Genomic DNA, 27,548 nt, shown 5'->3' with positions numbered 1-27,548 from the left:
CAGTGCTGACCGAAAAAGAATGCACACAGGAGCAATGTGAACTTGATACTCATTTATTAGCTTCAGCAGCTCGCACTAAGCACTCTAGGAGACGCATTTTCTCCTCGTGCTGCTGCTTCTTCTGTGCCATCGCTTCTTGCAGCACCTTTACGAGGCTGCCAATTGCAGTCCTGTCCTGCCGACGCCTCCGAGCTGGTGTTGCTTCGGTGCTGCGGGAGGGCACGGCTGGTTCCTCCTCAACATCAGCAGGCCCATTGTCGGGCAGCATGTTTTCTTCTTCCCTATTGCTTTCATTAATAAAGGTTCATTAATTTCAACACAAAAGAAATTGTTCGTTCCATGCTGTAACTGTACAAGAGGAGTGGCAGAGAAATTTGCTGTTGGGTAGCTTGGTTTCTCGCCATTCCTGTAAGCAGAGCAGCGTACAAAGCATATTTGAGAGCTGGAGGTCACTGCAAAGTGAAGTAAAAAAAATTAATTGCAGATTCAAGAAAGTCATTTATCTAAATTGTACAATAATAAGAATTCATTAATTAGTAAAGATTTCTCTTTATGGGGCCCCACAACAGACACACATGCATGCAAGCATGTGAAAGAAAATTAGAACCACAACTAAAACATGCCAGTTCCCATTATGTGAACACAATAAGATGGCACAGCTTTAAAATATTGCATCCTAGAAAAAAAATGCCAAGTTGTAGATTTACGCAACTACTTTTCCTGGTGCAAGCAATGCCACCGGAGTAATATGGTGCTCGACCTCCAGCACCTCGGCGAGTTCGCTGTCAAGGAAATACAAGGTCAGAGATTATCTTTAGAGGATAGCTACTTGAACAAACAACTGAAATGCCTGCTGTCCATACCGTTCGTACATGCAGGTTGCTCGCGAATGGCCGGATGAACCATTCTTCGATTTGACTTTTTTGTATGCTCTCTCCATTGTCTTCCATTTGTTTTCCGCCTGCAGAGGCGTGACGCGGCAGCCGAATTCGGAATTGACTTGCTCCGCAAGTCTCTCCCGCATGGCCTTTTTTGTCCTGAGAAAGAAAGATTTTGCCAAGCATTACTACCTCACTATAATATAAGTTCTTGCATAAGGATAACATAAGTTACAGCACGTTCCAAGCTTACACCACGGACCTGTGTGCTTTTGTGTAACTTTTAATAACGCTGAAGAAGAGATGACACCGAGAAACAATGAATGATGTGCTTCTAGAAGTAGATAGTAAACATATCCGTTGCCACTGCGTCGAGCCATAACTTAAGGCTGAGAAAACGTGCATCCAAAATTCAGCAACAAAATCAAAGGGGTTAACGCCACAAAGTACGCCTATGGTGCGTTGCAGTGATCGGGCATCTGCGCTATCTGGTGTATAAGCACGCGTCATTGCGGCATTTCACACGCTGCGACTTACCTAAAGCCACCCTTTCTGCCAATGCCACATTTAGCTTCCTTATATTTTGCGATCAGGAATAGCGATTTCCTGTCGCTCCATGATTCGCGTTCACCGTCGCCGGACGGTGGCGGCGAACCACGAGACAGAGGTGACGGCGTGGGCTGCCGAAGAGGTGACGGCGTGGGCTGTCGAAGAGGCGGCAGCGTGAGCCGACTGGCACCCTCAACGACAGCCGGTGTCGTGGGTGAAGGCGAGCTGGGTGCTGCCACATGCAGCACACTGATGCGAAGGCCGCCTGGTCAAATAAAATAACTTGCAGCACATCACAAACGGCGACATAGCCCACGTGCTTAACCAACAACGTTACTCACCTTCAGGCTCATACAGAAACCCACCATCGCTTTGCATATGCGAGCCGTACTCGTCAAGCACGGCATATGCCTGTGTCTCGACGCCGTCTATGAGCACCAGCATGATGGCTGTGGAAGCGTCTGCTAGGTGCTTACACAAGCGCTTACACGACGTGAACTCGCCGAAATGGTAGTGCAGAAGTGTAGAAGAACTCGTGTAGCGCTTGGCCAAATCGAGTGCCGAAGTGTAGGTGGCGCTGGCTACACTAACAAATCGAGTGCGCGAGTGTAACACTGCCTACACTAGTGTAGAAAGTGTAGCCAAACCGAGGAGACCACGAGACTCGCTCGTCCTCGTTTACTTTGTGTCATACAGTGTTTTGTGCATTTCCCCGTGTTTCCTTATTCAATCCACAATCAAAGATGATAAAGCCATCCTACACGTATGTCTAGTGCAAAGATGGTGGAACCCTATCGTCCCTGTTTCAGTAAGGAAGGATGTCATTCTGAAAGACGTGAATGGTGAGTGGTGAAAGACGGGAGTGGTGAACCATAACTGCTTACATTTGAGCGGTGATGGCCACGATGGGGAAGGATTTTATGACGGCGACGTCGTGGTACTAGCACGTAAGTACGCACTTGAAATCACTCTATTGTCTAATTATTATCTCTGTCTAGGTTATATGCTCGACGTCAACGGAAATTTTTGAACACTTCAGCGCCTTTTTTTGTAGGTTCTGTAGATTGTACAGCATAGAGGGACAAAATACCGCAAATTATTTTTTTTTTCCATTTTCGCACTATCTCTTGCCTTTCATGGTAACATGACTGGAATTAGTTTTATGGTTTGCATTCTTTGTTTACAGAGGCATATGCTGTATACGTGCGAAAGCAATCAGCGAGAAGCGTCCTGAGGGGGGGGGGGGGCGGCTTGAGGCACTCAACAAATATCTCGCTTCGATGCTGCGGAATGTGCCATAAATAAAGGAGGACGACCAAAAGCATTAGAATCGTCCGAGCCAAAATTTATAGCAGCAATTGCTTTACACACCAGTGTTGGAAGAATGCTACGATGCAGATTTGCAAAATATTGATTCAAATACCAAAGGGGTGCGGTACATTCAAAATACTGAGCATTAGCCATGCACAGGGCCAGGCGTCATGTGACGCCTGGCTTGTCCATGTCTTCTCGTTCATCCTGTCTTCTTTTGTGCGCATTATCTCTTTCCCTTTACATTATGCCTAATGGCAAACACCTCGAATAAAAAAAAAAGTCGTGACGTACAACTTCCGCTTCGTGAGATTCTAGGTAACGTCTTCTGCTCCTTTTACGCTTTTTCCTTTTCTTTCTCATTTCGTAGCGATTACCAATCTACAATCACATTACCAATCACGATCGTCAATTACAATCACAATTATCGATTACCAATCATCACTCACGATCTTTATTACTGTGCACGGCATACTACACCACTTCATATACATCACACCATTTGTTTCAGTACAGCGGAACACCATAACACCGACTTTTCATTCCTTGCAATTTCTGACGCATATTTAGAATATTAACGTTTTTCTTCATTACTGTAAGATCAGAACACATCCCAAACACACGTTACTAAGTCCATGTCCATATACCCCACAACGCATTCACTGGGTGCCCCTCCAACATGCCTGAACCAACAACTCTTCGTGGCCTACGGGCAGTAAAGCACAAAAAAAATCTCTGCCTCTCCCGTAACCGAGAGTAGAGTAAGCATGAAATGTTTACGGGCATAATGCGAAGCGCACGCGGACACGACGAGACGCAGGCCTGACAAGAATGTATATGCAGCGCGTTCGAAACTGTCCGAAATGCGTAGAGGCGAAAGCGTTTTCAGCACCACTTTGCGTATGTGACACTGGTGATGTTACCACTGGATTACGTCACACATAATTCATGACGAAGTAATGACAAATTACTGATTAGTGTGTAATGACTGATTAATGACTAAATACTAATAAACTGCTAATTAATGACGCTTAAGCTTCGCCTTTAGGAGTGGAACGCGACAGCGTGTTGTAACGCTGCCAGGCAGTCCGCGGAACGCCACCACCCGTTCGGCGTGATGCTTCGTCCTTTGAACGCGACGCTTTTCGAGGAAAGGAAATTACGCAGTAATTCTTTGCCATCTCGGTGGACACCCGAGCCGCACCTTACAGGAAGGTAGGAGCGCCACCACCCGTTCGGCGCGATGCCTTGCCCTTTGAACGCAACGTTTTTTGAGGAAAGGAAATGGCGCAGTAATTCTCTGTCATCTCGGTGGACACCCGAGCCGCACCATACAGGAAGGGAGGAACGCCACCGCCCGTTCGGCGCGAAGCTACCGGCGCTTGTATGCCGGTCCTGTAGGAGGGCTTAGAGAGTCTCGTTAAATCTCGTACGGTACCCGGATGTGGCATGTATGTGCTTTATGCACGCGTTATTAGAAATCGGAAATTATAATTCCGTGCATTATCAAACGCCAGCTCAACTGATATCTTCTTAAACATTGAGAAGGTACTGGCAGCAGTTATTTTTTGTGACTCGTTTGGAGACCAACCGGCGCTTGCATGCCGGTCGCGTAGGGGGCTTAGAGAGTCTCGTTAAATCTCGTTAAGTCTCGTACGGTGCCCGGATGATGGCTCTCGGTCTCGGCGTGACGTCACCACACTGCCGACAACGGGAGCTAAAAGCATTTCATGCTTAAAAATCCCTTTCGTGGCATACGCTTTGCGTGCCCATCTAACGCAGTGGGGCTGAGTTCGAACCCAAATATCTGCTATTTTCTTTTTATACTTTCTGGTTAGAGGAAACAATGTTGTTGAAACAATGTTGAAACAATGAATGATAATCTCACAGCTATCGTTACAGAGTGCACCGCAGAAGTAGGTGGTAGGATGGTTCGACAGGATACCAACAAGCTATCTCAGGAGACTAAAGATCTGATTACGAAACGCCAAAGCATGAGGACGTCTAACTCCACCGACAGTATAGAACTAGCAGAGCTATCGAAGTTAATAAATAAGCGCAAGGTAGCCAACATAAGAAAGTTTAACATGGAGAAAATCGAGCATGCTCTAAGGAACGGAGGTAGCCTAAAATCAGTTAGAAAACTGGCATGGGTAAAAACCACATATATGCGCTAAAAGACAAACAGGGCAATGTCATCAGCAATATGGATAAGGTATTTGAATTAGCCGAAGAGTTCTACACAAATCTATACAGTAGCAAATGTAATCATCAAGTTACTGAGGGAGACAGTCGAGCACAGCAATGGGACATCCCGCCAGTAACGAAGGAGGAAGTAAAGAAAGCCTTAGGAGCAATGCAAAGAGGGAAAGCAGCTGGCGAGGATCAGGTAACAGCAGATTTGTTGAAGGACGAATGAGAGATTGTGCTACAAAAACTAGCCACCCTGTATATGCAATGCCTTGTGACCTCGAGAGTACCAGAAGCTTGGAAGAACGCTAACATTATCTTAATTCATAAGAAAGGAGACGTCAAGGACTTGAATAATTACAGACCGATCAGCTAATTGTCCATTGCCTACAAGGTATTTACTAAGGTAATCGCTAATAGAGTCAGGACAACCTTGGACTTTAGTCAACCAAACGATCAGGCAGGCTTTCATAAAGGATACTCGACAATAGACCACATTCACACTATCAATCAGGTAATCGAGAAATGCGCAGAATATAACCAACCCCTATATATAGCCTTCATTGATTACGAGAAAGCATTTGACTCAGTGGAAACCTCAGCTGTCATTCAGGCATTGCGGAGTCAGGGTGTGGAAGAGTGTTATGTGAAAATATTGGAAGATATTTAAAACGATTACACAGCTACTATAGTTCTCCATAAAGTCAGCAATAAAATTCCAATACGGAAAGGTGTCAGGCAGGGAGACACGATCTTGCCAATGCTCTTCACTGCCTGCTTACAGGAGGTATTTCGGGGACTGGGTCCCACAAGGAACCGAGGAAGGCCCCTTTTATCGTTTTATGCATGCAGACCATAGGGGTCCCCTGCCAGCCCTATGTGCCAAGCCCGCTGGGCTGGCCTTGTGGGTCCCGCGCGATGCCAAGTTGCAAATGCCGCACATATCCCATGTCTGGCCCCAGTGGGCAGTCCCTGCCGGGCCCACAAGGGGCCGCAATTCAAAGCCCCGTTTGTGCTACTGGGGTCCCTTGCCGGCGGTGGCAGACGATAGGTGCGCGCGGCGAGAATGTCGCCTTGAATACGCTTTGCCTCGGCGGCCAGCTCCTCCAAATCTCGGAATTGGCCGCTGCACAGGTACGCTGAAAAGGTCGGATGTGCCTGCCTGATCGCCCTTCCGACACGCCCCTCGTTCGAGGCTCGAGAAGGAATAGAGAAGAGACTACAGGAATGACATCGGCCCAGCAAGTCTTCTGTCTTCCTACGTTTGTTGATCGACAGATAGATGACATATATGGTGCGCTTCTGCACACTCGGTGACAGAAGGAACGAGGAGACAGGCTCACTATTTTGGTAGAAACAACAGCCCTATTTCAAGTTGCAGTGGTTGCCAACAGATATGGAAATGGAAGACTTTAACTGTCATGCTCAGGAGTTTGTGAAACATCTGTTGTTGACTTGGGTGAATCACCATCAGCTGACATATTTTCAGGAGGCGCTAGTAAATCTTCTTAACTATACCTCCGGGATTCTCGAGTCGACGTGGCTATGCTTCGCACAAATCCGCTGATAAAAGGCACCTTCATAAAATACGATACAACATGCTCGGCTGCTCGTGTATACAGAGCCTTTTTTTTTTTCATTTGTTTCGATTATAGCACGGCAACATCGTGGGGCTTTCTTGGACCAGCGGTTTGAAAACACAAATGCTGTTACTTAATACTATTAAGTTCAGGTTGTGCCAATACTAATACTACATTACTATTAATAATTAATACTATTAAGTTCAGGTAATGTTCAGGTTGTGTTATCTGCGGATGACACAACCTTTTTTGTCACAGGTATTTCCGAGGCCTACGTTGAACGCAAAACAACTGCACTCATGGGCAGACGCAAACTCCCTGCACATAAATCTGTCAAAAACACAAATTCTGTTATACCTCCCTAAGGGAAAGAAAATTTATAGACCTCTCAAAATAGCCTTAAATAGCCAGCCTATAGAGCTTGTGACTTCTGTAAAAACACTGGGAGTTATCTTTTCTCACTACCTAACTTGGAATGCGCACATAGAACACATTTTTTCCAGTAAGGATAAAGATGTTGCTCTACAACGTGTTAGTACTAACTCATATCCAATACTGCAGCTTGGTTTGGGGAACAACAGGGGTAACAAATCTTCACAGATTGTATTTGCTGCAGAAAAAAGCTGTCCAGCCCATAGTAAATGTGCCATTCTTTTTCCCCACAAGAAATATCTTTATAAAGCATGATATCCTTCCAATCTTCACATTATACTTTTACAGGCCTCTATTATGCTATAAATACTCTTCATGGCAACGTGATAATTCATTCATTGTACCTGGACAACTGAGAGAAAATAGCAGCTGCTGTAACACGAGACACAAAGAAACTTGGATCACCCTAACGCCAAGAACTTATTCTATGAACCAGTCCTTAAGTTACAACCTTCCCATCTTGCTAAACAAATTAGGCAATGACAATTTTGATACTACCAACAATTCAAAACACAAAATCCGTGACACAAAACACAAAAATATTTACAGGACTGCATCACCCACGATTTACTTTGTGCAGTGATGATGTTTTTCCACTTGCCTCAGTGAAAATACACTGCTAAGAAATTTATGAACAGAATGCATGAAATGGGTGGCTAGTAATTTAGGGAAGCAACAAATTTAGAGCATGATGTAAAAGCCAGTAAACAATAGCATCACACCAAAGCTCTACTCCTTCCGAATAAATTGATACCAAGCTCATTGCGACTGTCCAAGGCAAACCAGAGCCCATAAGGCAGAGACTGAATCATAAACTGAGATAAAGAGGCTTGAAGTCCGTGTGCAGTTACTGAGGTGCAGGAAGATGCCTTTAGCGTTGACTGCGCTGCTGTGATGCAGTGCTGTGATGAAATGAGCTTTCAAATGGTAGCAGAATGGCGGCAATCAGGGAGAGGTTTCCTAACTGTAATCATATAAAGTGGAATGTCATTTTGAAGCTCGCGTTTCGTCTTTCAGCAGCATGAATCTCAAGTTATTCATTTTTTCCGTGCTTTGGGATCGTTTTGAGCGTGGATAATTTGCAGCAATAGAGTTTGAAGTATATTAAGTATGAAAAACTGTTTCTCCAAAAATCAACTTTTTGTGATTTTTTGCGCTCATGAATCGCATCTCTCCTGGACACCAAGGACAAAACAGAAGTTGGCCTGTATCAATAGGGTGCTGCATTCCAGTCACCATTTGTTGGGTTTTAATTGGGGGAAGATAAATACTTTTCCCCCGCTTAACCGCGGCTGACACAGTTCAAAACCACCGGACCCCATCCCATGATCGCGTATGCTACCCAGCGCACGCCAACCACAGCAGGCCTTGCTCTGAGAGAACAAAGGAACGAAACTCCGGCTGACACAAACAGGCATTTATTGCTAGAAGCACTTGCTACAACAACAGAGGTTCTTACAACAACAATAACGTCAGCTAGCAACAAAATGCGCTGAGGAATCGAGAACGTCCGACTCACCAGCAAGGTTATGAGTGAATGTTCGCCCCCGCTAGGGCAGGGGGATACCCTGCGGCCATATGGGACAAGATGCAGGAGAACGTTCCTCCCCACGAGGGTTTGCCATTCGCCTCGCCGGCGAAGAGCAGAGCATTACGCAGACATGTTCGTACACGGCGCAATCCCGAGCCTAAAGAGAGCCGTCTCCCCAGCGCGCGCTAGCAGCAATCACATCATTCATGGCGCTCGTGGCGCTGCGATACCGGCGCCCTTTTTTGTTAGTTAAAGGGACACCGAGGAGAAATTGAAGTTGGCTTGTATCGACAGAATACCAGCTCCTGATTACAAAAACGACACTCATACTGACAATAAAGCTCTTGTAACGTAGAAAAGAGCAAGAACCAAAATACAGGTATCGCCGCCACAGGCCAAACTTGCAAGTACAAACGTGATGACGTCATAGGACAAAACAGTGTTGCTAGAACCAATGTTCTAGAACATTGTTGCTAGAACCAATGTTCTAGCAACACTAGGACAAGAGATGCCACGAATCACTGAGGCGCAGCCAATGCATGCGCAAATCTCCTTGACGTCGCCAGATGGCGCCACGTACCCGGCAGCTACGCGCGCTTGCAGCATCGGGACCAATGAGCGTCTGCTCACCGGACATAGGCGGGCTCACAGTATTCCGCTAACGATAACAAGGTACACGGTACGCTAACGGTGTCTATTTGCGAGAACTTCGTTGACGACTTCGAGAGCGGCATCCATTGTAACGCTGGCAAAACGCCGGTGCAAACGTAAACGGAGCGACGGCCGCAGTAGCCGATAGATGCCTTCAACGTGCGGCCGGTGGTAGCTTTCTTTTCGGCTGCTGCTAGGCCGCACTGCTGGCTGCCAGAAATCACGGAGTCTGTGTTACGTCATGTGCACGTCATGTTTCACGTCACTTCGTCCTGTGTCGTCATAAGAGAATCCCAAGTTTGAATCAGAGCGACGGGAAAAACTTTTTCACTTCGAACCCAAATTGCTTAGAAATAAATGCATCTCTCACTGCCGGCCAAGTGGTAATAAAGCCATGAAATGCCGAACTATCGGATTTTGTTTTAAAAAAAATATTAATAGAGCTCTCCTCACTGTCCCTTTAAGAGGGCTCACCAGCTACAAGGCAACTCAGATTTGAACTTTTTCTGTCGATAGATGGCAGCACCTGAGTACCCCAAAAAGGAGGGAAGTTCTATTCCCCCTCCAGGTGTGTAAACTACACCGCGACACGAAAGTATTCGTTCTTCCGCGTACAAAAAAGTAGAGCCCAGAACTTTCTGTAGGTATGCGGCCAAGGTTTCGGGGAGCGAAGCACAAAAAAGTTAACCCCTCTCAAGCCATTGAGCACAGAAGGATGTGGGGGTCATACAATGGACCATTTCTCAGTAACCCACCAATTTAGCAATTCTGGTTTGGGTCGCCTAAGCTTCCTTCAGTCTTTTCTGCGAAAATTCTTTTACAATGGTAAGGTGGGGTTACTGGTTTTGCCTGAGCAGACAGGTGTGGTCCGTTAAAATGGCGGAAGAGAGGCTTGGTGCATCGGCAGGACATTACCCGGAAAAGGTTCCATTGTGTTGAACACCTATGTAGTCAGTCTCTAAATAAAAGGAAAGAAAGGAGCTCCTAGCACAAGGCCTTATGACTGGTTTTCTTCCCATTCGCGCGTAGCCTTCCTTAAATAGCTACAGAAGCATGTCCTCGGTTGTAGTGACAGCGTGTAGCTTACTTTGCCTAGTATCGTACGAACCTTCCCAGCGCTGAACACCCATCTTCCGCTTCTCAGCACCAACAAGGCACCAAGCAAATCAAAGTTGGATGAAACTTAAAAGGACGAGAAGTGTGGTTTGCAGAAGCACCGAGAACGTCCTGTAGCTATGCATGGTGACTGAACGCAAACTTTGGCATTGCATAAGCGAGTTCTTGATTAGCTCTGTTTACATGAACTAATAACGCCAGGTTGAGTCGGGGGTCGGGCTGAGCGAAGTCAACCCAACTCGACCAACGCGTGAACTCGATTTTAGCTAGTCGAGACAGGTTCATCAGCAGCAACACCAAGCGTCGAGCACCGCATTGCGAGTAAGCAGTGGTAGCATCCAAGATTGAGGCACACCACCGCTCCTTCGGAGGTGCGACGGCGCAAGTCAAAAACAAGTTTGCATTCATCCTCTCCCCTCCGTTTTTTGCAGCCTCAGTCACGGTCAAGTACGCGGATCAAGCAGAAGAAGCAGCCATAGCCTTGGCCATAGCAAAAACTGACGCTGACATCATTCTCAGTGATTCCAAGACTGCCATACACAACTTCTCGCGCGGTAGAACATCCCTAACTGCTCGAAACATCCTCACAAATATTACACTGCAACGAGAAATAGAACTGGTATGGACTCCTGCCCATTCAGGGAACCCAGGGAACGAAGCCACCCACCAACACGCTCGAGGTTTTGTCGGCCGAGCGGTGGGCTCTCGTCCAGGGGGATCCGAGATGGAGGCAGTGATTTCGTACCACGAAATTACCCAATTCTACAAACTCTCTCGAAGAATCTATCCTCCCCCGCACAAGTCACTCTCCAAACACCAAGAGGTGACTTGGAGAAGACTTCAAACCCATTCTTACCCGAACCCGTACATTTACGCCCACATCTACCCCGATCTCATAGACCCCACCTGCAAACACTGCGGTAGCACTGCCACCCTCGATCATGTGCTATGGGACTGCCCGGAGGATCCTCCTCCGGAAGCTCTTATAGAAGCTCCCTCACCAGATGCCTGGGAAGAAGTGCTGCGCAGCTCGGACCCCGCCGTCCAGGCAGGAGCCATCGAGCGCGCCGAGGAGGTAGCCGCCAGCTATCAGCTAACGGCCACCTGGCCCTTCTGCTAAGCGCCCAGGAACCCTTCTTTTCCGACAATAAAGTTTTCTCTCTCTCTCTCTCTCTCTCGGCCCGGCAGCGTTTACAGGTACATCGGGGCAGGGTAGAGCTGAGTCAACCTACCCCTTGCGGCGGAGTTTACTGGTCCCGACCCCTTGACTCTCGACTCTGCGCATTTACATTAACCCAGTAACCGGTTTTTGACCCGACTCACGTGTGTTTTGGTGCGAACAATGCCTTACTATGTGTGCTGCGGGGAGAGGAGGGGTGCTTTTGGGTGTGGCCTTGCATCCCGCTTCCTTTTCGCACCACAAGCTCAAGAAAAAAAGAAAAGCAGAAATCCTTTCGAAATACAGCCCAAGGAAGAAAAAAGGAAAGAAAGAAATCAAGTTCGTCCAGGTTCTAAGAAAAAAGTGCACACGAACACAGACAAGCAAGAAGTTGGTGGTAGAGTGTAGTAGCGACAAAATAATTTGTCACCAGGTGGAGCCACGTCGCACTAGTAAAACTTTAGCGCGAAATTCAAATCCCCGCAGAAAATACATACACAACTTTCAGAGCCTGTAAAACTCAAACACTAGGTTCGATATGGATAAAAATTGCAGCTTAACAATCATGAAAGAAAAAGGGAGGAAATGTTGCGGACGAAATTTTGATACTTGGCTTAGTTTTTTCCCGAGATGACATGAAAGTTCGACATATCTAAAAGCACCATTTTTCTGGAACTTTGCGTCTAATTGGTAAAAAAATGAAACTTAAACAATAAAATCTGTCCGCAACATTTCCTCTATTCACTAAAGAAGAAAACGCTGCCACAAACCTCATGAAAATAGAGCCATATTTAGACACGGTATGGCTTCTGAAAGTTCCCATGTATTTCCTATGGACACTGCCACTGGTGAACCCTCTTAAGGTAACTAACCAAGCTAAGGAGGGTGCATCGTGGGGAAGCCAACAAAAGGGGAAGACGAGGGGTTAAGTCCCCACACATTCTAACCGAAAATGCAGCTGTTATAAGCTAGAAAAGACCAGAAACAACACCGCCATCCTCACAAGTTTCAATCAATTGGCGGGAAGACAAAGCTTTCTCGGTGATAAATGTCTCTTGCTCCCAGACAAATACATAGCCAGAGAGAGCCACAGAATCAGTTTTTACTGGAAACAATAATTGTGTGCTGTCTTTTCTGCCACACACAACCTGACCACCTCTTTTTGATGGAGCAACAAAGCGAATCCCAAAACCGACGACCACAGAGAACTTCGCAGTAGCGTGAACTTTCCCCATTTTGGCACGGTTTGTGAATGTTTGTGTCATGCACATTTCGTTCCACGCCACGAGATGACCAGAGTAAATCGCTGTGTACTGCTGCAAGCCTGTTTCATTTCTCTGTTTTCATTATGCAGGCTGACAACAGGCCAGGCCACCATGACATCCGCTCACACATACACACACAATGTATATTAAGGCGGAAGCCTTTAATGCCTCATCGTTGTAAGCAGGAGTTGTCGACAGAAATGTCATGCTTTTCAATTGGTCGAAATGGTCGTGACGTCACAGTGTGCGAATTTCTAACGGGACCAATCGTACTTTGGCTAGTAACCATGCAACCGATTAAGGGATGGTGTAGTGATGCTCCAAGTGGGACTGAGTTTAGATAATTAGTTAATTAACCAATTAGCCTAATTAACATTTCTAGTCAGACCAGAGAAATAAATAAAACCAAGTAGGAAATTGGTCGAGCTCGGGAATCGAACCGGGGTCTCCAGAGTGCGAGACGAGCACACTAACCACTCCGCCATGCCAGCTCGACAGTTTGGAGTGAACAAAGGCGCGTCTAGTGAATACGATGTCGTTGTTCACTCCACCCTTCCCGAGGTACAGGTACAGGTGTGCACCGAGGTGTGCAATACAGATACATTTCCTTTCCTCAAAAACCAATTTACCGACGAACAAGGCGTAGAGCCGAGCGGGCGATGGCGTTCTGTGGACTCCCTGGCAGCGCTGCAAGACGCTCTCGCGTTCCACTCTTAGAGGCAAAGCTTAACATCTTCACCACACATCAGTGACACAAGCAGCAACACCGTGCTTAAGGCTTCCGCCTCACCGCACTTTAGGTCAAAAGTGCCCCTGAATTTTTTCCGAGAACCCTTCGATCAGTCCTCTCTCTCTCCCCTCTGTATGTGGGGGGAGGGAAGGAGGTGTGTGTAGATGATGTAGGATTACACGTGGCGCCCAAGAATTTCATTGTCATAGAAATTCGGATTATTGGTGCAGGCTCGGCCAAAATGTAGCACGATTATCAAAATGTAGCAGCATGTAGCGATATTTGCCTTTTGGCACAGTCTGGCGCATTGACGCAGCAATCACAGCGCTCAACATAGAAAAAATTGCAAATACCATCGAATAAAAAATTGGCTGATATGTATCTTGTGCACAAAAATGTTTTCGATTAAAGTGACTAAAGGGTACAATAAGCTGCACCCCGATAATGCTTTCAGCTACAAAAGAAACCTTGACTACTCAAGGCTCACGCATCACTGCGCGGTAGAGCTCTTCAATGTTCAAAGACACATACAAACATCGAACAAACACAGAAGAGCAGAAAAATGATTTGTGGACATCAACCTGGGAACAAAAAAAACAGAAAACAAGCTAGCATTACTCCAGTAGCAATGCAGTCATAGGAGCTCGACAATGTTCTTGGAAATGAGCAATACATTGGACGTGCCACTGCTCTTGCAGCCTTTGTTTATGGGTAATGGATTTATTTCAGGGTTGTTTCTTTATGATTAGCATCCAGACACAATTATTCGTGGTGACTGAAATTTTACTGCCATTGTTGAGAAAAAGAGCCCAGTAACATCATTACAGCTCATCACCTGTCTGCTTCACCACATGGGAGACACTGGCTTTACTGCACAGTGCCATGCGAGAGGTAGGTTCTTTTTCTGGACAGAATTATGCAAGAGCGTGCAAAAGACAAGGGTGCAAGCATGAAAAAGTCACCGGAAAAGACCCGCTAACTTCAGCAGGCGATTATGGTTTGGTTTGGTTTGGTTTATGGGGTTTAATGTCCCAAAGCGACTAAGGCTATGAGGGACGCCGTAGTGAAGGGCTCCGGAAACTTCGACCACCTGGGGTTCTTTAATGTGCACTGACATCGCACAGTACACGGGCCTCTAGAATTTCTCCTCCAAAGAAATTCAACCGCCGCGGCCGGGATCAAACCCGCGTCTTTCGGGTCAGCAGCCGAGCACCATAACCACTGAGCCACCGCGGCGGTGGGCGATTATGGACTCTCTGCTGCGTCTAGAAGTGTATTATTTGGCTCAGGTGTTCATGACAAGAGAATGAGCGACTGAGTTTATGTGCTCTCCCGAGAAGGTGTTTCAAAGCCCCTTTAGAGAGGCAGTTCAGTAAATGCTGTCAGCACGGCAACCATATTATGCAAGGTCCTCTTGTTCAGTGTAGAGCACAGCCAGAATAAGACAACCAAGTTTTTGAAAGCGAGTTGTGTTGTGTTGGGTTTAATGGCACATAAGCAGCTAAGGCTATCATCCGCCAAGCTCAGGGTATAGAAAATTGTTCTATATAGGATGTTATACAAAAGTGTAAATCAACGGAGGTGTAATAGGCCTAAAAATTAATTTCAAGCAACCTAGTAAAAATATAAGACCAAATTCTAGAAGATCAGGTGACCTCTGCAACCATCCTTGGCTGCGCAAGGTTGTCGAGGCTCCCAACAAATCGAATAAAGACCTCAACCTTCTTCTCAGGACGAGAGAGTGGCTGAGGTGTGGTTAAAAAAATCTGCATGTTTAAAAGCTGACCCTTATTTATTACATCTACAATTTGTTTAAAATACCTGCCATGCATTTAAAACTTAAAAACCTGTGAAATGTCAACAAGTGCATGTTCACCTAAGAGCAAAGTTGGATGGAATGGTATGTGTTCATTATAAAAAACTGTAAAATGCTCCTTCCTCAGTCTTTCTAGTTTTCTGCATGAAAATAAAACATGGTTTATTGTTAGCTCATCTTCGCATAATTCTCACTGTGGCTTGTCTTGCATTGCTAGTGGAAAATTGTGTAAGGTGCGTGTGCCCTATACGAACACGACAGATAATCACTTCTGTGAAACGCTCCTGGTGGGTGCAGGACTTCCACTCACCTAAAACTGGCTTTACTAAGTGTAGTTTGTTATTTGCTTCATTGTTCCATACGGAATGCCATTTTTGTCTTATGTTACGATGAACAAAGTTAATGCAATCTTTAAACGGGACATTTGCTTTTCTGACTTACTTATCATGAGCTTGAGCAGCACAGAAGTCTGCTCTCTCGTTTCCTTTTATTCCGACATGACTTGGGACCCAGCAGAGTTTTATGTTTTGTCGTTGGCCTGTGGCTATTACTATGTTATGTATGATGTCGCCAAGGGACGGAGTGATTGCATTTCTACAGTGGAAAGCAGTAAGTGAACTTAGGGAGTGTGTAAATAATACTGTTTGTGAGCTCCTCGTTTGCTGTTTGTTGACTGGCTACACAGACAGCGTAACATTCGGCAGTGAAAGATTGATGCACATTGCGGAAAGCTTACTATTTCATTCCCATTCCCTAGTACCACTGCGCTTCCAACGTAAAAATCAGTTTTTGAGCCATCTATATAAAAAGGTGTGAAAGTACTGTATTTTTCCTTGAGTGCAAGGAATTCTTGTATTACATGCTGCTGCAGAATGTTTTTTACGGAACTGTGCAAGAGTGAAATCGCAGATTGAAGGATAAAGGTAACATGGAGGAAGTGGATCTCGACTTGGAGCAATGCCAGGTAATGTGTCTAGTATGCCGAGGTTTTCGCATATCTCTTCGAAACGCAAGAGCAGTGGCCTAGTAGTTTGTGGTTTGCTGTTAAATAGTGTTCTTGATGGGCACTTTGTGACTATTTGGTGACAGATGTGTTTAGGTTGTGGACGGATTTTTAAAATGTATGAACACGCTAGCATCGTTCTTCTGCCTGTAAGTGATGGTTCGTTAGTTTTTACATAAAGACTATTTATGGGCGAAGTCCTGTATGCACCAGTGGAAAGACGCAAACCTAAATTATGTACTGGGTCCAGTCGTTTCAGGTACGATGGTCTCGCTGACCTATATACTATACATCCATAATCAAGGGAAGAACGCACTACAGAGCGATAAATTTGCAAAAGATATGTCTTATCGGAAACCCCAGTGTTTTCGGGAGAGTACTTTAAGTATATTAAGGGATCGGGAGGCTTTCTTTTTTAATGCGTTTATGTGAAGCAGGAAAATGAGTTTTCTGTCAAATGTTATGCCTAGAAATTTATGTTCATTTTTACGGGTAACTCTATTTCGTTAAAGTGTAGGGTGAGATCTGCCTGTAAACCTCGTTTGAGCGAGAAAAAAATGGCCACTGTTTTCTGTGGAGAAAACCGGAAACCATTTCTGTCTACCCAAGTTGCCAGTTTATTTACTGTTAACTGTATTTGTCTTTTACATGTTGACATGTTGGAGGATGTGCAAGCTATCTGGAGGTCATCTACATACATACACTGAATACATAACAGACCTTGGGATTATTTTATTAACAGAGTCCATTTTTACAACAAAGAGCGTTATGCTTAAAATACACCCCTTTGGTACCCCATTCTCCTGGGGTACCGAAGTTCTTCAAAAGGGTTGCACCTAAGCGTACATGGAATGAGCGGATGGACAAGAAGTCTTTTACACAGTTTAACATCCTGCCGTGGATGCCAAGCTCAGCTAAGTCCTGAAGAATGCCGAACGTCCAGGCCCTGTCATATGCCCTCTCTAAATCGAAAAAGACAGAAAGACATTGCTCCTTGCGAACAAAAGCTTCTCGAACAGTGTTTTCAAGATGATCTAGGTGATCTGTAGAGGAGCATCCCTTTTTAAAACCACACTGATGGCTGTCAAGAAGTTCAAACAAATGAAGGACAAAAGTTAATCTTATATTCAGGATACTTTCAAAAGATTTGGCAAGACAGCTTGTAAGGGCAATAGCCCTATAGCTACTAGGGGAAGTTGGGGGTTTAGCAGGTTTAACGAATGGTACTATAACAGCTCTTTTCCCCTCGGTATGTATTTTACCTTCTATGAATATTTTGTTGAAGAAAATTAAGAGTGCCTCTACAGCAGGCTGGGAGAGATGGGCACGCATTTCGTAATGTATCTGGTCGGGTCCCGGAGTTTTTTTCTGGCAGACAGTACTCTATTGATTTCTTGGAGGGTAATTAAGTTATTGCACATTTCGTTAGCACCTCCACTTGCTGGAAGTCTGATTCTCAGCTGTGTTTTTGTATTTTAAAAAAGGCTGCGTATAGTGTGATGAACTTGAAACTGCAACAAAATGTTCCCCCAATATGTCTGCCTGTTCCCCTACGTTTGTTTGTGTGCCAGGTGTTGTCAGAAGAGGAATTGTGAATGGTGAGAAGTTGCCATTTAATTTTCGAACCTGCTCCCACATTTTTTTAGACGTGATATGACTGTTTATAGATAAAATAAACTCTTCCATGATGCTTTCTCAACACTGCGATGGACATAGAGGTTTAGCGCTTCCCTTTTTAAAATTTAAGAGATTCTCATGTGTCGGATACCTGCAAAACTTACCCAAAGCTCTATTTAGTTTTTTTGTTTCCCTGCAGTCTTTTGACCACCACACTTTGTGATTTTGTGACACCACTCCTGACGACTGCGGAACAGCTAACTGTGCGGCAGTTACGATACAATTTGTGAATTTTTCGTTTATCTGATTGATGCTCAGATTTTCTAAAACTATATTTTCTAAACTGGCTTTTCCTCTAAAAAGTTGCCAGTTTGCTAAATGCAGCTTCCAGCATCGTGGTTTTGTTGGAATTATTTCTGATGGAGATGTTAAAGTAATTAGTGCAGGGAGGTGATCGCTGCCATATGGGTTGTCAATGACATCCCATTTAAAATCGTTAAAAACAGAGAGTGAACTAAATGACAAATCTAAACAGGTCATTTTCCCCGAGGTATGGGAGCAGTATATGGCTTTTTCTGTATTTAAAAGACATACATTATTTGTAAGAATAAAATCTTTGATCATCTGACCCCTAGCGTCACAGCACTCGCTTCCCCAAAAAGAGGAGTGAGCGTTAAAATCGCCAACTACCAGATATGGCTCCGGAAGTTCATCGATAACTTCCTGTAGATCACGGACTGTTAGTGTTAAATGTGGAGGAAGGTATACAAAACAGATTGTTATTGTTTCGTAGCTGACAATGCTGACCACAACTGCCTCAAGTTTTGTTTTGAGCCTGATTTCTTGAGCAGGGACGCCGCTTTGTACGACAATTGCGACGCCTCCCAAGAGCCTATTTGCCTGCTCACGATCGCGTCTAAAAGTTTTATAATGTTTCAGGATATTCATATGTAGAGGACCTAGATTGGTTTCCTGAAGACATAAGGCTACGGGCAACATTGACCCTAAAATATCTATTATGTCGCTGTAATTCCTCAACAGTCCTCTAAAGTTCCACTGAACTAGAAAAGATATGTTTATGTTTTCGGGCAGGAACTATAAGGGGTTTACTTATGTTCTGGGGCCGTTATGATGACCCTGTCTTTTTTTCGCTCAAGAGGGCCGTTCAGCCGCTTGTAAAGCAAGCGGGCTGAGAGTTACGTCCATTACCTCGCCAGAGGTGCTGAAAGACCGCGGGGAAGCCACGGGTGTGTGGGTGTCAGGCCTCCCCCGATGGGGGGAAGTCCTTCGGGATGCTGACCCATGGGCCAGCACTTCCTGCCTTGGAGTTAGCAGAGAAGCCTTCGCTGTCCCTGCCTGGGGCGTGGATGGCCCTGCCATAGGCTCGATAGAAGTGGCCTTGGCAGGTGCCGGAGTGCTGTGTGGCACTACGCCCCTGCGCACCACATCAGCGAAGTTTGGTTTTGCTGTGAAGGAGAATGTGTTGCTGAGCGCAAAACGCCTCCTCGCTTCTTTAAATGAAATGTTTTTTTTGGTCTTTATGGTTATGATTTCTTTCTCCTTTTTCCAGGATAGACACACCCTGGAGTATGCAGTGTGGTCTCCTTCGCAGTTTACACAGCGTAATGCTGCATCACATTCCTCAGAATGGTCGTCCTTCGAAGCGCATGTCGTGCAGGTTTTGCAGCCGCGGCCACTCTGTGAGCCGTGGCCAAACTTCTGACAATTCAAACATCAGCGGGGATTGGGTATGTAGTGTCCAACGTTGACTTTCAAGTATCCAACTTCGATCGTTTTGGGCAAGCTGCTGGTGTTAAATTTTAGGACCATGTGTTTAGTATCTATTTCATTATCGTTGTGGATTTTGATCCTGCGAACGTCAATTACATTTCGGTCAGAGAGTCCTTGAAGCATTTCGGCTTCTGTTAGATGGATAAAGTCAGCTTCTGAGATAACGCCTCTGACTGCATTAAGAGATCGGTGGGGAGTCACGGAGACAGAGATGTCCCCTATAGAAGCAATGTTTGAGAGTTTCGAGCACTGGATGCTCTCGCGCAGTTGAAGGAGTAGGTTGCCGCTGGCCATTTTTGATACCTTGTAGCCAGGCCCTAAGGTATCTGTTAAGCATTTGGTAACAAGAAATGGGGATATTATTCAGGCTTGCTTTTCTTTACAGTTACTGTGTATTACATGAAATTTTGTGAATGTCGGTTTCTTTTTTGCAAAAAAGTCTGCTGCCTCGTTCCGCCCTCTTCTGGGACAGTGATCTGGTTTGGAAAGGGGGGGAGCCATAAAAAATTTAGTTTTTCGGTCATGGTGCCAGCCACCCACCCCAACAAGGGGACACGACAGGAACTTGAAAGCAAGTCCTGCCCACGCCAGCTGTACACCTTAACTATAACCAAATATGACGGAACTCAGGGCAGTTGGTCACACAAGGTTAACCCTCGCCGCCAGGAAAAAAGGTAAATCTAAGAAGTGAATAATAGACAGGAGAGTTGTGAGAAAGAAGATAGGAAAGTGAAAGATGAAGGGGAGGATAGGAAAGGCGACTGCCAATTTCCCCCGGTCGGGTCAGGCTGGAGGTGCCGCCTACAAGAAGCTGGGGCCAAAGTGCCTCCGCCGAGGGGCCTTAAAGGTCCTAACGCTCGGCATCGGCTCAATCACCAGGATCCCCTTTTCCCCGGACAGGGCGATGCCACGCACGGCCAGGCACGGTTGCTTGGGTCCGTGGTGACTCACTGCTCACCATCATCCCCCTGCGGGGATGTCCCTGCGGATGCTCAGAAACCCGTGGTGTCACCTCTCCCAAGGTCTGCGTGCTGCAGATGCCCCCCTATGGGGGTTTTTGGAAGCAGTGCTAGCATCGCGCTTCGCTGTTGTGTGTGTTTTTTCGTGTGATTGTGTTGTAAAGTAGCGCGCTTAACAATGACGCAAGTTTTTGGAACTAAACATTTACTTACGTCTTTCTCACAGCCCTAACATTTAACTTGCACATTTTTACTTTATGTTATGACTGCATGACTTCCTTCTGCAAGGACAGCTCTTAATGCAACCACTTGCATGTTAATGACTGCTATATCAGCTGCTCATTCTAAAAAAATGGCTGGCAGTTTAGCATGGCTACACATGAAATATTGTGCAAAAGCATGGTTTTTTGCAGGTGGATACCATTGCCACGTGCCTGAAAGCGCGACTGAGGTGTCCATTGACCCAAGGAGCCAGTTATGTGCCTTTTCTTCCCTCCAAATCAACGGAGTCTGCAACGTTGTCAACGTCAACATTAAAGAACCCAACGAATGCCTGTGGCCCATTGCTCCAGTGCCATGCTTCTGCCACAATGGTGTCAATGCCAATGCATGTAGCGCACAACTCTGTGTCACTACTACCACGTAACTCAAAGCGTGATTGAGGTGTCAACAGATGCAGGGAGCCAGCTATACACATTTCCTTTCATTACATGACTATCCCAGAGCCTTACGTGACTACCTCAGAGGCCATGTGCTTTTGCACATGGATGGAAGTTGATGAAGACGACAACGTGCAATGCACAGCACGAGAGTGTGTGGCAGTTAAACACGAGGCACGATCGGTTTCGGCGATAGTATGGCCCTCTCGTGCAGAGGCCAGCGACGCTGATCTGTTCCGAGCTGCTGCGGCTTCGAAACCAACTCGCGGCAATATTTATCAATGTGTTGTTGCATTGTGTTGGGTTTAGTGGCACATAAGCATCCAAGGCTATCATGCACCAAGCTCGAGGTGTAAGAAAATTGTGTGGAATTTTACCAAAAAGTGAAAAACATCTATGGTGTAAAGAGCCTAAAAGGTTCGTTGCTACAACACTGTCATGCTGGGAAAGAAATCTTGGAAATGGCTAGTATTAAAACCTTTAAAGAAGGTTCAGTAACCTCAGCGGCCATCCTTGACTGGGCAAGGATCCCAAGGCTCCCAACAAATGAAGTAAAGACCTCAACATCCTTCTCAGGCATGACAAGAGTGAGGTGTATTAAAAAGTGAAGCAAAGCAGTGGATCTGAATTTATAGTCTCTCAACAAATCCTGTTTCTCTTAAAAAGCTGCAGAGACAAGATATGTCAACAATTGCATTGTCACTTAAGACCAGTGCAGGGTGGAAAGGAATGAGTTCATGGTAAAATTGAGTGAAGTACTTTTTCCTTATTTTTTCAAGTTTCACACGAGAATAAAATGATTAATTGTAAGTTCATCTCCCCATTTTTCACAGACTGGTTTCTTGTTTTGTTAGTAGGAAGCTGCGTGTAAGGTGTGAGAGTCCAATGTGCAGACGACATAAAATTACTTCCACAAAACGTACCTGGTGCCCAAAGGTCTTCCATTCACCCAGGATGGGCTTTACAAAATGTAGCTTGTTGTTAACTTTGTTGTCCCATGAAGCCTGCCATTTTCCTCTCAGTTTATTTTTTACAAGTTTCATGTAGTCCTTATGAGGTATGCCTACTTGTTTTATTTGTACATTATGGGCACGTGCGACGCATGCATCAGCGCTCTTGTTCCCCCTGATTCCCACGTGACTAGGGACCCAGCAGAAGTCTTCCAGCGTCGTGTCCCTCTCTCTGCTTCGTCCCCGTTTGCGCTGTTTTTTAGCCTCAGATTGTGTCGTATGCCTTTTCAAGGTCGAAGAAGACAGCGAGACAGTGTTGTCTGTGTATGACAGCCTCTTGAACAGCATTTTCGAGCCAAACTAAATGGTCTCTTGTCGAGCATGCCTTTTTAAACCCACATGGATGAATGTCAAGAAGTTCCCGAGATTCAAGCACGAAGGGTAGCCGGATATTCAATACACTTTCAAAAGACTTGGCGAGGCAGCTAGTAAGAGCTATTGGAATACAACTGCTAGGGGATGTTGGCTGCTTTCCAGGTTTTAGGAATGCAACTATAATGTCTTTTTTCCAAGCTTCCATAACTTTTCCTAACGTCCAAATTTTGTTAAAAAATTTCACAAGTGCTTCAATAGAAGGTTGGGAAAGATGTGCCAGCATTTCGTAGTGTATTTCATCAGGGCCTGGGGCAGACCGTTAACCTGCCGATAAAACTCCATTTCTTGGATTGTGATTAATCTGTTGGAAAGTTAATTCGTGCAACCAGTTGGACGTCTATTTTGCTCAGCTGTGTTTTTCTATTTTAAAAATGATTCTGTGTAGTGTGCAGAGCTGGAAACACTAGAGAAATATTCACCCAGGATGTCTGCTTGTTCCTCTATACTTGTTTCTGTATCGGGGGCTGTAAGAAAAGGAACTGTGAAAGGGGAGATTTACGAACTTGCTCACACATTTTCTTGGATGTGATTTAACTGTTTATGGATGATGTGTAATTTTTCCACAAAGCTTTCTAGGCATCACGATAGATACGTTGTGCATTTGCTCTCGCTTTTTAAAGTTTATAAGGTTCACGTGTGTCGAATACCTGCGAAAAATTCCCCAAGCTCTATTTTCCTCCTTTTTCATTTCTCTACATTCCTTGCCATACCACACCTTGTGGTTGTGTCGAACCACACCAGAGGACTGAGGGATAGCCATGCGTGGCACAGAAATGACACAGGATGTAAAAATTTCATTTAGTTCATCAACACTGAGATGATCCACAAATACCTCTTCTAGAGAGGACTTTTCCCCAAACAGCTCCCAGTTAGCTATGTGAAGCTTCCAACGACGCGGTTTGCTTGGGATGATTGATGGTGATGACGACAAGCTAACTACAGGCAGATGATCACTTCCGTAGGGGTTGTCACGGACATCCCAATTAAAATCTATAAAAGCAGAAGGTGAACTAAAAGATAAGCATATGCAGCTCATTTTTCCCGAGCTTGGAGAACAGCACGTGCTTTTCACAGTACTGAGCAGGCAGACATTATTTCCCCACTTCCCCAGAAACCGGAGTGAGGATTAAAATCCCCGACTACCAGATATGGCTCTGGTAGCTGTTCTAAAAGTCTTTCTAAGTCATGGAGTGTAAGAGTTAGGTTTTTGGCTCGAGATATACGGAACATATTGTGACAGTCTTAAAATGAACAACAGTGACTGCGACAGCTTCATATCTCGTTTTTAACTTGATTTCACGGGTTGCAACGCCAGACTGGATGATAATCGCAACACCTCCAGAGAGCCTATTCGCTTGCTCTCGGTCACACCGAAAGACTACAATACTTTTTTAAAATGTTTGTACGTTTAGAACCTAGGTTACTTTCCTGTCGGCATAAAGCCACAGGGGAAAGCGAGTTTAAAAGATATGTCAAAAAGTCAGTGCATTTTATATGTTCCAACTATTACCGCACTGACTCGGTCACAGAGATGCTGCAACATTGCGGACTGAAACTGCTGGAAACCATAAGACTAAAGCACCGACAAACTTTTTTTTTTTTTTTCAGATAATGCAAGGGACAATAAAAATAAAGAACACTGTATGAAACCGCCTATAAAATGTGGTCCACAAAAAAAACCACAGAAGAGTAATAGAAGCTATTAATGCACATACTGATGCACACCATCATTCCTTCTTTCCCAATGTTAATAAAATACAGAACAAACTGCTGAGTGATGCTGTGGAGAGCACTGACGAGCAAAATTTTCAGTTAGGTGTCTATGTTTTTGCAGAAATGGCGTGAAAATTTCTAATTTTGTTTAATAACTTTGTTTGCAGTGTTTGTGAAATGTATTTGTTTCCCTCCCTGTAACGACCCTCAATGGAGGACTAACAGCCTGAACAAATAAATAAGATTAAGGAAACAGCCTGTTCAACTGAAGCATTTAAAATGTCATTTTTTCCTAGAACAATAAGGAACAAGCTGCCAGCCAATATTGCCGTGATTCACTCAACCTCATTGCAAAATGCTTTCCCCCTCCTCCTCTCTGTGCCAACAAATCACCACCATAGCAGAACAGCCCATCCGTGAGAGGGAGTTTTGCCCGCTTCCCGACCAGCACGATGCCCCGTGACAAAAGGAGACAGGTGAATGTTCAGGATGGTGGTCAAGAGCATCCAGTTTTTTTTCGATACTGTTGTTTGCATCATAATTGTTGTGCAGTGCACGCTGACGCATTCAGCTAGGCTAGTTGGTGAGCAGACTCAAAATGTATTTCTTCTAAACGTTATGAATGACCAGGGACGAGAAGACAGACAAGGAACACTGCATATATGCACTACTTTTTTACTTGGCAAAAACAGGATACCGTACCACACGCACAAGCTGACAGAGCCAATGAAAAACCATATACTAATGAACAAAAATGGGTTGAAAAACAGGAGTTAAATAAAAAAAACACCCAGTAACCCAACAAAAAGCAATAGATTGCGTGAACTAGCCAAATTTAAACCCTGTCGCTTGGCACGCAGCTGTTCAGAAAAACTACGTCCTTATATTTAAGGATACTCGCTGTACTTACTTATTCCTGCCTTGAAAGCTTCTTGTCTAGAGTTGGCTGTATCTGTCTCTGGTCGCCCATAAACGCTACAAAAATGCACCCAGAACTTACACTACAAATTGCGGACACCTGGAGCATATACATTTCAGCAATCCTTATTTTGGAATGTGTCCGCAACGCAAGCTCGCCAACTGAGCAGTAATTTCGAAAAGCGAGTCACGCAGAACAAATAACGGTACAAAACCATGATCACCGCCCAATACAATATCCTGACAGGATGAGAGAGTTGGTCAGAACGAAGCGGCACCTGAAAGGAAGCCCATCGGGGTCGATGTTCAGGATCCGTTTCGATAAATGGTGCCGCACCAGAAACAGACGCGAGCGTTTCCCCTTTGCGGCCGCAAAGATAACGGGTCTAGGTGCAGCTATCTATACGACAGGCCGCTGACCTCGAGCGCTGTCACGCCGCCAGCACAGCTCCACGATGAGCGCAGCAAAACAGGTTCCAATGAGCGCTGGTGTCCCCGCTTTGATAGCACCACACGAGACCTCGCTGCGCCGCAGCGAAGAGGTGCGTCGAACTTGGACTTGGCACGACGCCAACAGCCTCCTAAAACGTGGCTTCGCGGCAATGCACAGCAAGCCAAGGCTGGGTCTTGCATCGTGGCCGCTGTCAAACGCAGTCCGCCAGCAGACGCATCAACAGGGTGGGCGCGCGGAGACGCCTCCTTATCGCTGTTATTGTACACAGCCGCGCGATAGGAGATACCGCGCAAGCCAAAACAGCCGATCGACGACGCGCGCGCTTCAGTCGCAACATTGCACGATCCGAGGATCACACCAAAGAACGACAAGCATGAAAACAACGCGGCTGGTTTATATTAGCGTAAACCACCTCTCGCAAAAATATTCCCACAAAAATCCTGCCTCTGGTAAAAAAGGCAAAGCAATTTTCTGTAAAAATTTTTTTCTGTGCATGGATTCAACGAAACTACTCCGTGTGACCAGCTAGCAATCCCACTATAACATAACCATTAACTTCCAAGTACGCGCCTTCATCGCAAGCGTTAAGAAACTACAAATTCCGAAAGTTCTGAATGAGGCTTCTTAGCTGGGGCTTGTTTCAATACCGCACCTGCCATCAGCTGAGACGCAACAAAGAGATGAGGCCATTCATTGCGCGAGCTGCGCGAGTACACTACATGCGCGCCGATTCCGCTTGAGAGAGCTAGTTACGGAGAGAGCAGCACACCGTTGTGACATCAGTAGGTTTCTTTCTCTCTCTCTCTCTTTTTTTTTTTGTTGTATTCAGAGGGAAAATGCGAGCAGCCACTTACCAACAAAGTATCCCACCCTGTGCACTTGATCTCGGTTGTCAAAACGAATGTCACTAATATGATGCAGAGATTCGAGGAATCACCATTGACGTCACGCCGTTAGCGCCATCTCGGACGCATCTCGCTAAAAAAAGTTGCTTCAGTATTTGTTTCCGTTCATTGCCAGTTCTGCATCAAATGAGTGGTTACTTATTTTTCTAAGAAAACTATTACAGTACCGTGCGAAGTCTTCCCAATACAAATTTGTGAGATTGCTCTAGGCCGTGACGCATAGAGCCGTGACGTCACGGAGATGCGTGGGCGCTGGAGTTTTTTTCCTCCATTGGCGCTGGAGTCAGCGGTGACTTTCGTTGAGTAGGCAAAAGGCGGTACCGTGTGCCTTGGGTATGCCACTATAGGTATGCCACGCTTGCGCGTTTTCGAACGCATTTCGCAATATTCCGGCGAATTATGCGGGTGGTTAAACCGCAATGCTGAAAAAAGGCAGCGGCACAAGTTTCCACAAGTTTATCGCATTTAGATATGGGTCAAAGCGATGCGCAGCGCCCGTGGAGCGGGAAAAGTTCGGCGATGGATCGGTTGCGCGGCTAGTATTGCATTTCTGCATCGAAATATGATAGTTTGCGTCTCTTAATCCGCATGGTTGCTCTTCTGTCGCGCGGCGAACAGTGCAAGAATCAACGTCTGCAGCTCGTTCGCGTTCTTACGTACGGGCTCTCATTATGAGAAGTCTGGACGCGACATTCCGTGTGTGTGCGACCGCAAATTGAACGTATAGTGTAGCAAGTGTATCGTGAAATCATAGAGCTGAAATTATGATGCACTTAGTGTAGCCAGTGCAGGTAAAAAAAAAATGGCCCTAGTGTTTTCGCTTTGTTGTCATCAGTGTTGTAGGCGTTACCGAAAAAAAAAGTAACTAAATACGTTACTCACTACGCTAAGAAAAAAAGAACGCGTTACCGCCCTACGTACGTTACCTACAAAAAA

At 45.5% G+C, this 27,548-nt stretch overlaps 2 protein-coding genes across 6 annotated transcripts in view; both read right to left on the bottom strand.

Moving 5' to 3' along the window:
- RhoBTB (Rho-related BTB domain containing) overlaps positions 1-26,758 on the bottom strand; it is a 451,872-nt gene extending 425,114 nt beyond the window's left edge. The window contains exon 1 of one of the 5 annotated variants that reach the window (XM_089578199.1): positions 26,562-26,758. The gene's annotated coding sequence lies outside the window, so the exon portion shown is untranslated. Of the gene's footprint in view, positions 1-25,673; positions 26,498-26,561 lie in introns of those variants that run through there. The other 4 variants (XM_089578196.1, XM_089578195.1, XM_089578197.1 and 1 more) reach the window with 4 other exon arrangements.
- On the bottom strand, positions 38-25,675 carry LOC149349255 (uncharacterized). The gene is made up of 3 exons (XM_089578201.1): positions 864-25,675; positions 708-782; positions 38-287 (listed from the first exon to the last, which is right to left on the bottom strand). Exons 1-3 carry the CDS (start codon positions 1,022-1,024, stop codon positions 50-52), a joined length of 474 nt encoding a protein of 157 aa, XP_089434327.1. The 5' UTR covers positions 1,025-25,675; the 3' UTR covers positions 38-49.
- Positions 26,759-27,548: the final 790 nt, after the last annotated feature.

Source organism: Amblyomma mixtum, chromosome 3, assembly GCF_055824585.1.
Source record: "Amblyomma mixtum isolate Tamu chromosome 3, ASM5582458v1, whole genome shotgun sequence".
In the NCBI taxonomy this organism is placed as follows: domain Eukaryota; kingdom Metazoa; phylum Arthropoda; class Arachnida; order Ixodida; family Ixodidae; genus Amblyomma; species Amblyomma mixtum.
The sequence above is the reverse complement of the archived record's forward strand: the minus strand, read 5'-3'. Positions and strand labels throughout refer to the sequence as shown.

What these genes read in the sequence shown, in the direction of transcription:
- LOC149349255 (XM_089578201.1), bottom strand. Translation starts at nt 1,024, where the DNA reads ATGCGGGAGAGACTTGCGGAGCAAGTCAATTCCGAATTCGGCTGCCGC. An exon ending in GCAACCTGCATGTACGAACG is followed by an intron (nt 783 to 863) that starts GTATGGACAGCA and finishes TTTCCTTGACAG; the next exon opens with CGAACTCGCCGAGGTGCTGG. An exon ending in GCACCAGGAAAAGTAGTTGC is followed by an intron (nt 288 to 707) that starts GTAAATCTACAA and finishes TATTAATGAAAG; the next exon opens with CAATAGGGAAGAAGAAAACA.